General features: G+C 44.2%; 2 protein-coding genes across 2 annotated transcripts in view; one reads left to right on the forward strand and one right to left on the reverse strand.

The window, feature by feature from the left end:
• Window positions 1–11,564: 11,564 nt before the first annotated feature.
• On the forward strand, window positions 11,565–13,655 carry LOC124006498 (claudin-2-like). Its single transcript, XM_046316555.1, is given in 4 exon segments — window positions 11,565–11,784; window positions 11,787–11,983; window positions 12,324–13,269; window positions 13,394–13,655. Coding segments are annotated over 3 exon segments (1,146 nt in total). The 5' UTR covers window positions 11,565–11,750; the 3' UTR covers window positions 13,239–13,269; window positions 13,394–13,655.
• Window positions 13,656–15,513: 1,858 nt separating this feature from the next.
• LOC124004975 (protein Atg16l2-like) overlaps window positions 15,514–17,335 on the reverse strand; it is a 55,432-nt gene continuing 53,610 nt past the window's right edge. Inside the window, exon 15 of the mRNA XM_046313777.1 lies at window positions 15,514–15,586. Within this exon, the coding sequence (XP_046169733.1) occupies window positions 15,514–15,586 (73 nt within the window). The remainder of the gene's footprint in view (window positions 15,587–17,335) is intronic.

Below are 17,335 nucleotides of genomic sequence, written 5' to 3' on the forward strand. Positions count from 1 at the left end.
TGTATATAACCTCCATATTGACTCTGTACCGGTACCCCCTGTATATAGCCTCCACATTGACTCTGTATCGGTACCCCCTGTATATAGCCTCCACATTGACTCTGTACTGTAATACCCTGTATATAGCCTCCACATTGACTCTGTATCGGTACCCCCTGTATATAGCCTCCATATTGACTCTGTACTGGTACCCCCTGTATATAGCCTCCACATTGACTCTGTATCGGTACCCCCTGTATATAGCCTCCACATTGACTCTGTGTCGGTACCCCCTGGATATAGCCTCCACATTGACTCTGTACCGGTACCCCCTGTATATAACCTCGTTTCTGTTATTTTACTGCTGCTCTTTAATTATTTGTTACTTTTTTTTTTACTGAACACTTATTTTTAAGTGTTTTTAAGTGCATTGTTGGTTAATGGCTTGTAAGTAAGCATTTCACTGTAAGGTCTACACCTGTTGTATTCTGCACATTTGACAAATAACATTTTATTTTATTTAACCCAAGCCCAGTTTGGTTAATCCCTACCATTGTGTTGTTGAGTCATAATGCTTCAGTAAATGTACATCATCTCAGGGGCGTTGGTAAACACAATGTAAGTAACCTAATTTGGGTTGCCGTGGCAGAGATCTTTGTGCGCTATACTCGGCCTTGTCTCAGGATGGTAAGTTGGTGGTTGAAGATATCCCTCTAGTGGCGTGGGGGCAAAGTGGGTGGGGTGTGCTTTGGGAACGTGTGCTTTGGCAAAGTGGGTGGGGTTATATCCTGCCTGTTTGGACTTGTCTGGGGGTATCATCGGATGAGGCCACAGTGTCTCCTGACCCCTCCTGTCTCAGCCTCCAGTATTTATGCTGCAGTAGTTTATGTGTCGGGGGGGCTAGGGTCAGTTTGTTATATCTAGAGTACTTCTGTCTTATCCGGTGTCCTGTGTGAATTTAAGTTTGCTCTCTCTAATTGTCTCTCTCTTTCTCTCTTTCTTTCTTTCTCTCTCTTGGAGGATCTGAGCCCTAGGACCATGCCTCAGGACTACCTGGCCTGATGACTCCTTGCTGTCCCCAGTCCACCTGGCCGTGCTGCTGCTCCAGTTTCAACTGTTCTGCCTGCGGCTATGGAACCCTGACCTGTTCACCGGACGTGCTACCTGTCCCAGACCTGCTGTTTTCAACTCTCTAGAGACAGCTGGAGCGGTAGAGATACTCTCAATGATCGACTATGAAAAGCCAACTGACATTTACTCCTGAGGTGCTGACTTGTTGCACCCTCGACAACTACTGTGATTATTATTATTTGACCATGCTGGTCATCTATGAACATTTGAACATCTTGGCCATGTTCTGTTATAATCTCCACCCGACACAGCCAGAAGAGGACTGGCCACCCCACATAGCCTGGTTCCTCTCTACCCAGTACAGTCAGAAGAGGACTGGCCACCCCACATAGCCTGGTTCCTCTCTACCCAGTACAGTCAGAAGAGGACTGGCCACCCCACATGGCCTGGTTCCTCTCTAGGTTTCTTCCTAGGTTCTGGCCTTTCTAGGGAGTTTTTCCTAGCCACCGTGCTTCTACACCTGCATTGCTTGCTGTTTGGGGTTTTAGGCTGGGTTTCTGTACAGCACTTTGATATATCAGCTGATGTAAGAAGGGCTATATAAATATTTTTGATTTGATTTGAATTTATGTCCCTCTAACTGCCTTGAATGCCTCTGCTGATCCTACAGCTATTGTATGCCGAAATCATGTGCCTATGAACCAGATTTATACTGTTAGCACTGAGACAGCTGTGCCATATACAGTTGAAGTCGGAAGTTAACATACACCTTAGCCAAATAACACAATTCCTGACATTTAATCCTAGTAAAAATTCCCTTTTTTAGGTCAGTTAGGATCATCACTTTATTTTAAGAATGTTAAATGTCAGAATAATAGTAGAGAGAATGATTTATTTCAGATTTGATTTCTTTCATCACATTCCCAGTGGGTCAGAAGTTTACATAGACTCAATTAGTATTTGGTAGCATTGCCTTTCATTTGTTTAACTTGGGTCAAACATTTCAGGTAGCCTTCCACAAGCTTCCCACAATAAGTTGGGTGAATTTTGGCCCATTCTTCCTGACAGAGCTGGTGTAACTGAGTCAGGTTTGTAGGCCTCCTTGCTCACACACGCTGTTACAGTTCTGCCCACACATTTCCTACGGGATTGAGGTCAGGGCTTTGTGATGGCCACTCCAATACCTTGACTTTTTTGTCCTTAAGCCATATTGCCACAACTATGGAAGTATGCTTAGGGTCATTGTCCATTTGGAAGACCCATTTGTGATCAAGCTTCAACTTCCTGACTGATGTCTTGAGATGTTGCTTCAATATATCCACAGAATTTTTCTTCCTCATGACGCTATCTGTTTTGTGAAGTGCACCAGTCCCTCCTGCCACCCCCCGTGCTTCACGGTTGGGATGGTGTTCTTCTGCTTGCAAGCCTCCCCCTTTTCCCTCCAAACATAACGATGGCCATTATGGCCAAACAGCTCTATTTTTGTTTCATCAGACCAGAGGACATTTCTCCAAAAAGTACAATCTTTGTCCCCATGTGCAGTTGCAAACCATAGTCTGGCGTTTTTATGGTGGTTTTGGAACAGTGGCTTCTTCCTTGCTCCAAGGATGAACCAGACTTGTGGAGGTCTACACATTTTTTGGGCTGATTTCTTTTGATTTTCCCCATGATGTCAAGCAAAGTGGCACTGAGTTTGAAGGTAGCCTTGAAATACATCCACAGGTACACCTCCAATTGACTCAAATGATGTCAATTAGCCTATCAGAAGCTTCCAAAGCCTTGACATAATTTTCTGGAATTTTCCAAGCTGTTTAAAGGCACAGTCAACTTAGTGTATGTAAACTTCTGACCCACTGGAATTGTGATACAGTGAATTATAAGTGAAATAATCTGTCTGTAAACAATTGTTGGAAAAATTAATTGTGTCATGCACAAAGTAGATGTCCTAACCGACTCGCCAAAACTATACTTTGTTAACAATAAATTCGTGGAGTGGTTGATAAATGAGTTTAATGACTCCAACCTGGCTTTCGTGCCACGTATGTGGTGCAGATGATTACAGGTCTCGTGTGTTTATTCCTCACTCTTTTGTTTGGGTTTCGTCCCTTTACACGGCACGCTGTCGTTTGGGAAATAAATAAAAAACTACTACGCATTCCTGCGCCTGTCTCCTGATCCCTTATACCAGCGTGACACATGGCAAGTTCTCATTGGTCAAAATGGTTTATACATTGAATCTGAAATAGGATACTTGTTATTTGGCCATTGGCCCAGTTTTATTGCAAGGAATTCTAATTGGCCAATCACAGGCTAGGGCGTGGTTAGAAAACTACACTCTGTCCCTTTGTTTTGTGGAGAGAATCACTGAAGACAGGGGAGAATGAACATCTCCCATCTACCTCCCCACATGATTTGTTCTGTGGAGAGAATCACTGAGGACAGGGGAGAATGAACATCTACCTCCCCACATGATTTGTTCTCCTTGAATAAACCTACTTTCCTCCCCCTGATTTGCTTTGGGGTCTGTGTTATTGAAGAGTAACATCAACTGCTAACAATAACAATAAAGAGGTATATTTCCTGAGTGATTTAAATATTGACTGGTATTCATCAAGCCGCCCACTCAAGAGAAAGCTTCAAACTGTAACTAGTGCCTGCAACCTGGTTCAGGTTGTCAGTCAACCTACCAGGGTAGTTACAAACAGCACAGGAATGAAATCATTAACATGTATCGATCACATCTTTACTAATGCTGCAGAAATGTGCTGTAAAGCAGTATCCAGATCCATAGGATGTAGTGACCAAAATATAGTAGCCATATCTAGGAAAACCAAACTAAAGGCTGGGCATAATATAGTGTATAAGAGGTCATACAATAGGTTTTGTCATGATTTGTATGTTGATGATGTAAATAATATTTGTTGGTCCGTGGTGTGTAACGAGGAGCAACCAGACGCTGCACTTGACACATTTATGAAATTGCTTATCCCAGTTACTAATAAGCATGCATTCATTATGAAAATAACTGTAAAAACTGTTAATTCCCCGTGGATTGATGAGGAATTGAAAAACTGTATGATTGAGAGGGATGAGGCAAAAGGAATTGTCACGACCTCCTCCGAAGTCGGCTCCTCCCCTTGTTCGTTCGGCGGTCGACGTCACCGGCCTTCTAGCCATCGCCGCTCCGTTTTTCATGTATCCATTTGTTTTGTCTTGTTCCATTCACACCTGGCTTTCATTCCCCAATCACACTACATGTATTTATTCCTCTGTTCCCCATCAGGTCTTTGTGTGAGATTGTTTGTGTTATGTGTGTATTGTTGACGCGCCAGACTGACTTGTTTTTCTCCCATGTTTATTGTTAAACATAATTCTTGTGACTGTTTTGCACTTTTGCAAGTGTGCGCCTGTTCACAAAATCTCTGCTCTCCTGCACCTGACCTCGCTGCCAGTACGCACACATCTGGCATACGTACTGCAAATTGAGAAATCATGTGACTAAACTGAGTAAAAAGAAGAAGAAACTACACTATGAAAGAAAGATAAATGACATGAAGAATGATAGTAACAAGATTGGAGCACCTTAAATGAAATTTTGGGCAAAAAAGGCAAACTCCACTCCATCATTTATTGAATCAGATGACTCATTTATCACAAAGTCCAATGATACTGCCAAAAACTTTCATGATTTTTTTATTTGGCAAGATTAGCAATGACATGCCAGCAACAAACATTGTCACTACACATCTACGTATATCTAACCAAATTATGAAAGACAAGCGTAATTTTGAATTCTGTAAAGTGAGTGTGGAAGAGGTGAAAAAAGTATTGTTGTCTATCAACAATGACGAGCCACCCGGGTTCTGACAACTTGAATGGAAAATTACTGAGGATAATAGGGGACAATATTGCCACTCCTATTTGCCACATCTTCAACTTAAGCCTACTAGAGAGTGTGTGCCCTCAGGCCTGAAGGGAAGTTAAAGTAATTCCTCTACCTAAGAATAGTAAAGCCCCCTTTACTGGCTCAAATAGCAGACCAATCAGCCTGTTACCAACCCTTAGTAAACAAATATCTTTTAGAATTTTTTTCCCAGCTTTTCTGCCACATATATATATACATTTTACATACATGGTACTTTTATATAAAGCAGTCACATAACAATAATAAAATAGCGAACATAAGCTCTTTAATCCCACCCCCTCAGCCTCTCTCAGCCCATCCCACCTATCACCATCGACCTCAGCTCTTTAATCCCACCCCCTCAGCCTCTCTCAGCCCATCCCACCCTCACCATCGACCTCAGCTCTTTAATCCCACCCGCTCAGCCTCTCTCAGCCCATCCCACCTATCACCATAGACCTCAGCTCTTTAATCCCACCCCCTCAGCCTCTCTCAGCCCATCCCACCTATCACCATCGACCTCAGCTCTTTAATCCCACCCCCTCAGCCTCTCTCAGCCCATCCCACCTATCACCATCGACCTCAGCTCTTTAATGACACGGAGACAGAAACAATAACGCCTGGGGAAGGAACCAAAGGCAGTGACAGATATAGGGCAGGTAATCAGGGAGGTGATGGAGTCCAGGTGATTATCATTAGGCGCTGATGGTGACAGGTGTGCTCAATAATCAACAACAGTCTGGTGACCTTGAGGCCAGAGAGGGAGCACAGGTGACAATAATTTAGCCCCCCAAAGTCACATTCATTATATAAATATTATAATATATATATAATCAATTATTTAGTCTGGGTTAGCATTCCAAATAAAATGAAATATTTTTCATCTGATTTAAAAAATGAGTCATCTGGAGTAGGCAGTGTCATTAGTCAGTCAGTAAACTGTGATAGGACCATTAGTCAGTCAGTAAACTGTGATTGGACCATTAGTCAGTCAGTAAACTGTGATTGGACCATTAGTCAGTCAGTAAACTGTGATAGGACCATTAGTCAGTCAGTAAACTGTGATAGGACCATTAGTCAGTCAGTAAACTGTGATAGAACCATTAGTCAGTCAGTAAACTGTGATAGAACCATTAGTCAGTCAGTAAACTGTGATAGAACCATTAGTCAGTCAGTAAACTGTGATAGGACCATTAGTCAGTCAGTAAACTGTGATAGGACCATTAGTCAGTCAGTAAACTGTGATAGGACCATTAGTCAGTCAGTAAACTGTGATAGGACCATTAGTCAGTCAGTAAACTGTGATAGAACCATTAGTCAGTCAGTAAACTGTGATAGGACCATTAGTCAGTCAGTAAACTGTGATAGGACCATTAGTCAGTCAGTAAACTGTGATAGGACCATTAGTCAGTCAGTAAACTGTGATAGGACCATTAGTCAGTCAGTAAACTGTGATAGGACCATTAGTCAGTCAGTAAACTGTGATAGGACCATTAGTCAGTCAGTAAACTGTGATTGGACCATTAGTCAGTCAGTAAACTGTGATAGAACCATTAGTCAGTCAGTAAACTGTGATAGGACCATTAGTCAGTCAGTAAACTGTGATAGGACCATTAGTCAGTCAGTAAACTGTGATAGGACCATTAGTCAGTCAGTAAACTGTGATAGGACCATTAGTCAGTCAGTAAACTGTGATAGGACCATTAGTCAGTCAGTAAACTGTGATTGGACCATTAGTCAGTCAGTAAACTGTGATAGAACCATTAGTCAGTCAGTAAACTGTGATAGAACCATTAGTCAGTCAGTAAACTGTGATAGGACCATTAGTCAGTCAGTAAACTGTGATTGGACCAAAGAGAACCTCTCCATGGTTGCAGAATCTTATCTATTTTATCTAACTTTCTATTAAAATGAATTGTGGTAAGTTCATTTATATTTTTTGAGATGTGAATACCAAGTATGTCTACTTCCCCATCCGCCCATTTTATTGGTAAGCTACAAGGAAGTGTAAACTCTGTATTTTTTTTAATGATCCAATACTTAATATGGTACACTTGTCATAATTAGATTTTAATCCAGAGAGGCTAGAAAAGTGATCAAGATCTTCAATGAGACTGTGCAGGGATCCAGATTGAGAAAAAACTAGAGTAAATCGGCAAACATTGACACTTTAGTTTTCATCCCCTGGATTTCTGACTCCTTGATGTTCTTGTTGGATCTAATTTTAATAGCCACCATTTCAATGGCCATAATAAATAGATATGGAGACAACAGACAGCCTTGTTTTACTCCTCTTAAAAGCTCAATACTTTCTGAGAAGTTGTTATTATTATTATTATTATTGTTACCATTATTTACTATTTTGCATCTGGGGTTTCTGTACATAACTTTAACCCATCCTATCAGAGATTCACCAAAATTAAAGTAATCCAGGCATTTCTATATAAATTCTAGTCATACTTTATCAAACATATTTTCAAATTGTTTCAAATAATTGTCATATATTATTTCCAATATATCATCCATGTAAAAAAACAACCCTGTCTGATCAGTACTTACACAAATGACTGATGATTGGCTGAGAACAGAGCAGCACAGCTGGCCCTTGAATGTACACAGAGAGCTAACATTAATAATATGCATGTCAATCTCTCCTGGGCTCAAACTGGAGGAGAGATTGACTTCATCCCTACTTGTATTTATGAGTGGTATTGACATGTTGACTGAACCGAGCTGTCTGTTTGAACTACTGGAACACAACTCAGACACCCATGCCTACCCCACAAGACATGCTACCAGAGGTCTCTTCACAGTCCCAAGTCCAGAACAGACTATGGGAGCTGGACAGTACTACATCGAGCCATGACTGCAGTAAAATTTGATTTAAAAAAAATACACCTTTATGGAACAGCAGGGACTGTGAAGCAACACAAACACACGATAACATACGAACTATACACACACACGTACACATGGACTTTGTGTTGTAGATATGTGGTAGTAGAGTAGGGGCCTGAGGGCACACACTTAAAATGTTGTGAAATCTTTGGTGAATGTATAACTGCCTTGATTTTGCTGGACCCCAGGGGCCCTCCCGGGTGGCGCAGTGGTCTAAGGCACTGCATCGCAGTGCTAGCTGTGCCACTAGAAATTCTGGGTTTGAGTCCAGGCTCTGTCACAGCCGGACGCGACCGGGAGACGCATTGGGCAGCGCACAATCGGCCCAGCGTCGTCCGGGTTAGCGGTGGGTTTGGCCGGCGGCCCAGCGTCGTCCGGGTTAGCGGTGGGTTTGGCCAGCGGCCCAGCGTCGTCCGGGTTAGCGGTGGGTTTGGCCGGCGGCCCAGCGTCGTCCGGGTTAGCGGTGGGTTTGGCCGGCGGCCCAGCGTCGTCCGGGTAACGGTGGGTTTGGCCGGCATGAATGTCCTGGTCCGATCGCGCACTAGCGACTCCTGTAGCGGGCTGGGCGCAGTGTACGCTGACATGGTAGCCAGCTGTACGGTGTTTCCTCTGACACATTGGTGCGGCTGGCTTCCGGGATAAGTGGGAATCGTGTCAAGAAGCAGTGCGGCTTGGTTGGATTGTGTTTCGGAGAACTCACTGCTCTCGACCTTCACCTCTCCCGAGTCCGTACGGGAGTTGCAGCGATGAGACAAGACTATAACTATCATTTGGATACGAGGAAATTGAGAAGAAAAAGGGGTAAAAAATACCATTAAAAAAAATGCTGGACCCCAGGAAGAGTAGCTGCTGACTTGGCAGGAACAAATGGGGATCCCTAATAAACCCCAGGAGGAGTAACTGCTGACTTGGCAGGAACAAATGGGGATCCCTAATAAACTCCAGGAGGAGTAGCTGCTGACTTGGCAGTAACTAATGGGGAGATGGGTTCCTCTCCTCCCTATGGTGGTGAGATGGAAGCTCCCTGTGGTGGTGAGAGATGGAAGCTCCCTATGGTGGTGAGAGATGGAAGCTCCCTATGGTGGTGAGATGGAAGCTCCTTATGGTGGTGAGATGGAAGCTCCCTATGGTGGTGAGATGGAAGCTCCCTATGGTAGTGAGAGATGGAAGCTCCCTTTGGTGGTGAGAGATGGAAGCTCCCTGTGGTGGTGAGATGGAAGCTCCCTATGGTGGTGAGAGATGGAAGCTCCCTATGGTGGTGAGATGGAAGCTCCCTATGGTGGTGAGATGGAAGCTCCCTATGGTGGTGAGATGGAAGCTCCCTATGGTAGTGAGAGATGGAAGCTCCCTTTGGTGGTGAGAGATGGAAGCTCCCTGTGGTGGTGAGATGGAAGCTCCCTATGGTGGTGAGAGATGGAAGCTCCCTATGGTGGTGAGATGGAAGCTCCCTATGGTGGTGAGATGGAAGCTCCCTATGGTGGTGAGATGGAAGCTCCCTATGGTGGTGAGATGGAAGCTCCCTATGGTGGTGAGATGGAAGCTCCCTATGGTAGTGAGAGATGGAAGCTCCCTATGGTGGTGAGCGATGGAAGCTCCCTTTGGTGGTGAGAGATGGAAGCTCCCTATGGTGGTGAGATGGAAGCTCCCTATGGTGGTGAGAGATGGAAGCTCCCTTTGGTGGTGAGAGATGGAAGCTCCCTTTGGTGGTGAGAGATGGAAGCTCCCTGTGGTGGTGAGAGATGGAAGCTCCCTATGGTGGTGAGAGATGGAAGCTCCCTTTGGTGGTGAGAGATGGAAGCTCCCTTTGGTGGTGAGATGGAAGCTCCCTATGGTGGTGAGATGGAAGCTCCCTATGGTGGTGAGATGGAAGCTCCCTATGTTGGTGAGATGGAAGCTCCCTATGGTGGTGAGATGGAAGCTCCCTATGGTGTTGAGATGGAAGCTCCCTATGGTAGTGAGAGATGGAAGCTCCCTATGGTAGTGAGATGGAAGCTCCCTGTGGTGGTGAGATGGAAGCTCCCTATGGTGGTGAGATGGAAGCTCCCTATGGTGTTGAGATGGAAGCTCCCTATGGTAGTGAGAGATGGAAGCTCCCTATGGTAGTGAGATGGAAGCTCCCTATGTTGGTGAGATGGAAGCTCCCTATGGTGGTGAGATGGAAGCTCCCTATGGTGTTGAGATGGAAGCTCCCTATGGTAGTGAGAGATGGAAGCTCCCTATGGTAATGAGATGGAAGCTCCCTATGGTGTTGAGATGGAAGCTCCCTGTGGTAGTGAGAGATGGAAGCTCCCTATGGTAGTGAGATGGAAGCTCCCTTTGGTGGTGAGAGATGGAAGCTCCCTATGGTGGTGAGAGATGGAAGCTCAAGCTTGACTAAATATTTTGTTAAATAATGTAGGACTTGTTCAATCAAACTGTTTGGTTGTCTTACATTAAATGTTGTGTGTAACCTTTATTTTGTATTTATTTTTCTCTAAATCAGACAATGGTAACACAGCTATCTACTGTGTTAAGCTCTAATGGTAACACAGCTATCTACTGTGTTAAGCTCTAATGGTAACACAGCTATCTACTGTGTTAAGCTCTAATGGTAACACAGCTATCTACTGTGTTAAGCTCTAATGGTAACACAGCTATCTACTGTGTTAAGCTCTAATGGTAACACAACTATCTACTGTGTTAAGCTCCAATGGTATAATGTGTAATTGAGTGGATGTGTTGGCTATGAAAACATCAACAAGTGGGTGAACCAATGAACTACTGTACTAGACAATGCCCGCACACAGACAGTCCTCACAGGTCCTCCTTTGTACCCTGATCCTATAAGCCAACCAGGTGAGAGCAGTTTCTCTCCCATAACAGACAGTAGTTACCCAACACCCAGCGCTATTGTCTGTCTCATACTTCACCATCAAAGCTGAGAAAAGGAAAGGTCACCTCTCTGCCTCGGATACTACTCCAACCGTACAGGATTTTCATTTGTTTTGGGACATTGTATGGGGACATGGACTCATCTCCAACTTAGACCATTTCTGAGGTCTGAAAACATCAGAGAAAAGTACATTTGGTAGTCAACTGTCACTAAGGTTTCTTTGTCAGGAGGACTCTGAGATTTGGGAGTCAACTATCACTAAGGTTTCTTTGTCAGGAGGACTCTGAGATTTGGGAGTCAACTGTCACTAAGGTTTATTTGTCAGGAGGACTCTGAGATTTGGGAGTCAACTATCACTAAGGTTTATTTGTCAGGAGGACTCTGAGATTTGGGAGTCAACTGTCACTAAGGTTTCTTTGTCAGGAGGACTCTGAGATTTGGGAGTCAACTATCACTAAGGTTTCTTTGTCAGGAGGATTCTGAGATTTGGGAGTCAACTATCACTAAGGTTTCTTTGTCAGGAGGACTCTGAGATTTGGGAGTCAACTATCACTAAGGTTTCTTTGTCAGGAGGACTCTGAGATTTGGGAGTCAACTCTCACTAAGGTTTCTTTGTCAGGAGGACTCTGAGATTTGGGAGTCAACTGTCACTAAGGTTTCTTTGTCAGGAGGACTCTGAGATTTGGGAGTCAACTATCACTAAGGTTTCTTTGTCAGGAGGACTCTGAGATTTGGGAGTCAACTCTCACTAAGGTTTCTTTGTCAGGAGGACTCTGAGATTTGGGAGTCAACTGTCACTAAGGTTTCTTTGTCAGGAGGACTCTGAGATTTGGGAGTCAACTATCACTAAGGTTTCTTTGTCAGGAGGACTCTGAGATTTGGGAGTCAACTATCACTAAGGTTTCTTTGTCAGGTGGACTCTGAGATTTGGGAGTCAACTATCACTAAGGTTTCTTTGTCAGGAGGACCCTGCGAGTTCGTTTGGACCCTGATTGTTTCTCTGGACCCTTAACAGCTGACGACGTGATGTTCCAGGGCGTGTCTGAGATCGCGGCGCTGTGCGCGGGCTGGTGGGTCTGATCGGAGCAGCCGCCGTCACCGGGATGCCCATGTGGAAGGTTACGGCCTTCATCGGAGAGAACATCATCATCATGGAGACGCGCTGGGAGGGCCTGTGGATGAACTGCTATAGACAGGCCAACATCAGGATGCAGTGTAAAGTGTACGACTCTCTGCTGTATCTCCCCGCAGACCTGCAGGTATGATTACTTTATGGTGTGTCCCAAATTGCACCCTTTTCCTTATGTAGTGCCTGTGGCACCCTATGGGCCCCGGCCAAAAGTAGCGCAGGGAATAGGGTGCCATTTCGGACGAACAATATGAAATCCATGTCAATCATGAACAAATTTTAAAACCTATTTAGGTCAACTTTACTTTGTGTATTGTAGCGAATATGTGCAGTCGCTCCTACCGGGTCTCGAACCCGGGTTCAGCGACTTTCAACCTTAGCCCATTCCACCAATCGATCGGAACGTCTTGAAGAGGTAGCTAGATAATGGGTTGATGTGCTACAGTATGTATTGGTCTTCTCTTCCACAGGCTGCCAGGGGCTTGATGTGCTGCTCTCTGGCTCTCTCAGGGATGGGTCTACTGGGGGCTCTAGCAGGGATGCGTTGTACCTCCTGCATCCAGGACAACGACCGCGTTAAGAGCCTCATCCTCATGGTGGCTGGAGGCATGCAGTTACTGGCCTCTATCTGTGTGTTCATCCCAGTCTCCTGGACGGCTCACGCCATAATCCGTGACTTCTATAACCCTTTGCTGATTGACGCCCAGCGCAGGGAGTTGGGAGAGGCTCTCTACATCGGTTGGGTGACCGGAGCCTTCCTCCTGACCTCTGGGCTTCTCTTCCTCTGTCGCCGCGTCCACTCCAACAAAGCCTCGTTCGATATCTTTCACCCAGCCAACGGGATCAACAAGCCCACTCTGATGCACTACCATCCCATCTCTAGCATTCTTAGCGTGAGGGCTCACCGCCAGCCCGGTCTGAACCACCAACAAAGTCACAGCTTCGATGCATACCAACACCACCAAGCTCCGATTCTTCATAACGTTCCTTATGGACAACAAGGGGTCGTCATGAACCCTCCTGCTGCTGTGTATGACTCCAGCTCGGTGGAGAACGTTGGGCCGTTGGTCTATCACCATGGCAACGGACGTCATGTTGACGGACACCATCCCTCCACCTCTAACAGCTCCAACTACGTCAGCAGCCTGTCCACTCTGGCTGACTCCCTATACATCAGCCAACAGACTCCGTACTCCTATAACCACCTGACCGCTCCGTATACCACATATACCGGTAGTCAACAGAGTTATCCATACTCCTACAGTCATCCAGGAAACCTGTCTGTTTCACACAACTCCAGTTTTCAAGCCGTACCTCAGAATCCTGTTTTTATCGGGTATAAGGGCTCCAGAGTTCAACCAAGCAGTGTTGGTGTGTACATCTGAATAGACTGCAAAGAGACCAGTCATCGTCTGATACTCACTGTACCTTAACAAATGTATCGCCTGTGTATGGTTATTATAATCACATGGTATCTTTTTTTATTTTTATTAAGTTAAATGTCTGTTTTGGTATTCTGGTAAAACTGTAATGTGTTCAGTGTTTGGGACAGTTATAGCTGTGTAGAGTGTTCAGTGTTTGGGACAGTTATAGCTGTGTAGAGTGTTCAGTGTTTGGGACAGTTATAGCTGTGTAGAGTGTTCAGTGTTTGGGACAGTTATATCCGTGTAGAGTGTTCAGTGTTTGGGACAGTTATATCCGTGTAGAGTGTTCAGTGTTTGGGACAGTTATAGCTGTGTAGAGTGTTCAGTGTTTGGGACAGTTATAGCTGTGTAGAGTGTTCAGTGTTTGGGACAGTTATATCAGCGTGTAGAGTGTTCAGTGTTTGGGACAGTTATAGCTGTGTAGAGTGTTCAGTGTTTGGGACAGTTATAGCTGTGTAGAGTGTTCAGTGTTTGGGACAGTTATAGCTGTGTAGAGTGTTCAGTGTTTGGGACAGTTATAGCTGTGTAGAATGTTCAGTGTTTGGGACAGTTATAGCTGTGTAGAGTGTTCAGTGTTTGGGACAGTTATAGCTGTGTAGAGTGTTCAGTGTTTGGGACAGTTATAGCTGTGTAGAGTGTTCAGTGTTTGGGACAGTTATATCCGTGTAGAGTGTTCAGTGTTTGGGACAGTTATAGCTGTGTAGAGTGTTCAGTGTTTGGGGACAGAGTGTTAGTGTTTGGGACAGCCGTGTAGAGTGTTCAGTGTTTGGGACAGTTATAGCTGTGTAGAGTGTTCAGTGTTTGGGACAGTTATAGCTGTGTAGAGTGTTCAGTGTTTGGGACAGTTATAGCTGTGTAGAGTGTTCAGTGTTTGGGACAGTTATAGCTGTGTAGAGTGTTCAGTGTTTGGGACAGTTATAGCTGTGTAGAGTGTTCAGTGTTTGGGACAGTTATAGCTGTGTAGAGTGTTCAGTGTTTGGGACAGTTATATCCGTGTAGAGTGTTCAGTGTTTGGGACAGTTATAGCTGTGTAGAGTGTTCAGTGTTTGGGACAGTTATAGCTGTGTAGAGTGTTCAGTGTTTGGGACAGTTATAGCTGTGTAGAGTGTTCAGTGTTTGGGACAGTTATAGCTGTGTAGAGTGTTCAGTGTTTGGGACAGTTATAGCTGTGTAGAGTGTTCAGTGTTTGGGACAGTTATAGCTGTGTAGAGTGTTCAGTGTTTGGGACAGTTATAGCTGTGTAGAGTGTTCAGTGTTTGGGACAGTTATAGCTGTGTAGAGTGTTCAGTGTTTGGGACAGTTATAGCTGTGTAGAGTGTTCAGTGTTTGGGACAGTTATATCCGTGTAGAGTGTTCAGTGTTTGGGACAGTTATATCCGTGTAGAGTGTTCAGTGTTTGGGACAGTTATAGCTGTGTAGAGTGTTCAGTGTTTGGGACAGTTATAGCTGTGTAGAGTGTTCAGTGTTTGGGACAGTTATAGCTGTGTAGAGTGTTCAGTGTTTGGGACAGTTATAGCCGTGTAGAGTGTTCAGTGTTTGGGACAGTTATATCCGTGTAGAGTGTTCAGTGTTTGGGACAGTTATATCCGTGTAGAGTGTTCAGTGTTTGGGACAGTTATATCCGTGTAGAGTGTTCAGTGTTTGGGATGTATAAACAAACATTTAAAAGTAAACAAGTGTTCTTTGTGAAATGTTCTGTATAAATTGTTTTAAAAAATAAATTAAAAAGCCCTTGTGTATGGTTTGTTAAACTTTGAAATCAGTAGGGCGTACATTTAAAAGTAAACAAATCTGAGTCAAAGTGTCATTTCCTTACTGTGGAATTGCCCTTGACATTGTAGCTACATTCGCTGTATGTTTTCTCTGGTCAGACCAAGAATACATTGAACTCTTTAGGTTGTATCAGTCAGGAAATGGATTATGTCTAAGGCACGTGATTGGGAGTCCCCGTATGGCGGCGTACAATTGGCCCAGCGTCGTCCGGGTTTGGCCGATGTAGGCCGTCATTATAAAAATAAAAATAAATGTTCTTAACTGACTTGCCTCGTTAAAACATACCGTTCTCCATTAGTAATGATACATTGCATTGCAGTGGGGGACATGCCCTTTCTGTTCTGTCTTTGGCTATTTTTCTATTGTTTTCTTATCCATGTTTCATCCTTTCTCAGTCGATAAACCCGAGGACGAAGAGATAGCTTGTCTCCAGAGCGTTGATGAGTCCCAGGTTCATCCTTTCTCAGTCGATAAACCCGAGGACGAACAGATAGCTTGTCTCCAGAGCGTTGATGAGGACCAGCCGTTTAGTCTGCCTGTTGAATTAGACACAGGTCAGTCTAAAAAGGGACAGAACAGTTGTTTTTGTAGATAGATACTGTCAACTGTTGTTAATGTAACCAGAGGTGACATTTAGCCCGCGTCCCAAATCACACCCTATTCCCTATATAGGGATCTATGTAGGGAATAGGGTGCCATTTGAGACCCTTGCAATTCTGACTGCTTGTCTGGTTTCCCATTTGGAGTGAACATGTCTCTTTGTTCCAAATGGAACACTTTTTCCTACATATAGTGCACTACTTTTGACGGGCTCTGGTCAAACGTAGTGCACTATGTAGGGAATAGGGTGCCACATGGGACGGAACACTGGGTTTTGTTTGACCCAAAACACACAGACCCCTATAGACCTGCCCTGAGAGAAAACACAGCATGTCAGCAAGACTATGTATGTAACCTACCTACAGTGGTGTTTTTTTTTTTTTTTTGGGGGGGGGGTATCTGTCCTTTACTATTTATATTTTTGACTATTTCTATATTTAATGGACTTTTTACTGCATACGTTTTCCCTGACATCTAAAACTACTCGTTACGTGTAGAATGCTAGAGCAGGACAGATATATAACGCTTTGTCTTCCCTACTGCCTCTGATCTGGTCGGACTCACGAAACACCAAATACTGTGTTTGGGAAGGATGTCTGAGGACAGATATATAACGCTTTGTCATCCCTACTGCTTTGTCATCCCTACTGCCTCTGATCTGGTCGGACTCACGAAACACCAAATACTGTGTTTGGGAAGGATGTCTGAGGACAGATATATAACGCTTTGTCATCCCTACTGCCTCTGATCTGGTCGGACTCACGAAACACCAAATACTGTGTTTGGGAAGGATGTCTGAGGACAGATATATAACGCTTTGTCATCCCTACTGCCTCTGATCTGGTCGGACTCACGAAACACCAAATACTGTGTTTGGGAAGGATGTCTGAGGACAGATATATAACGCTTTGTCATCCCTACTGCCTCTGATCTGGTCGGACTCACGAAACACCAAATACTGTGTTTGGGAAGGATGTCTGAGGACAGATATATAACGCTTTGTCATCCCTACTGCCTCTGATCTGGTCGGACTCACGAAACACCAAATACTGTGTTTGGGAAGGATGTCTGAGGACAGATATATAACGCTTTGTCATCCCTACTGCCTCTGATCTGGTCGGACTCACGAAACACCAAATACTGTGTTTGGGAAGGATGTCTGAGGGTTGGAATGTGCCCCTGTCTGTCCGTAATTCAAAATAATATGGAAATCGTGCCGTCAAGGTTTACTCAATATCAGGAATTTGATACTTTGTGTAAGATACTTTTACTGTGTACTTTTACTCAAGTGGTATTTTACTGGGAAACTTTTACTCACGTGGTATTTTACTGGGAAACTTTTACTCAAGTGGTATTTTACTGGGAAACTTTTACTCAAGTGGTATTTTACTGGGAAACTTTCACTCAAGTGGTATTTTACTGGGAAACTTTTACTCAAGTGGTATTTTACTGGGAAACTTTCACTCAAGTGGTATTTTACTGGGAAACTTTTACTCAAGTGGTATTTTACTGGGAAACTTTCACTCAAGTGGTATTTTACTGGGAAACTTTTACTCAAGTGGTATTTTACTCAGAAACTTTTACTTGAGTCATTTTCTGTTGAGGTATCTTTACTTTAATGCAAGTATGACAAATTAACTACTTTTCCCACCACTGCCTACCTAAGACCATGGTGTGGACCAGAG

The sequence above is a fragment of the Oncorhynchus gorbuscha genome, linkage group LG19 (assembly GCF_021184085.1).
Source record: "Oncorhynchus gorbuscha isolate QuinsamMale2020 ecotype Even-year linkage group LG19, OgorEven_v1.0, whole genome shotgun sequence".
In the NCBI taxonomy this organism is placed as follows: Eukaryota; Metazoa; Chordata; class Actinopteri; order Salmoniformes; family Salmonidae; genus Oncorhynchus; species Oncorhynchus gorbuscha.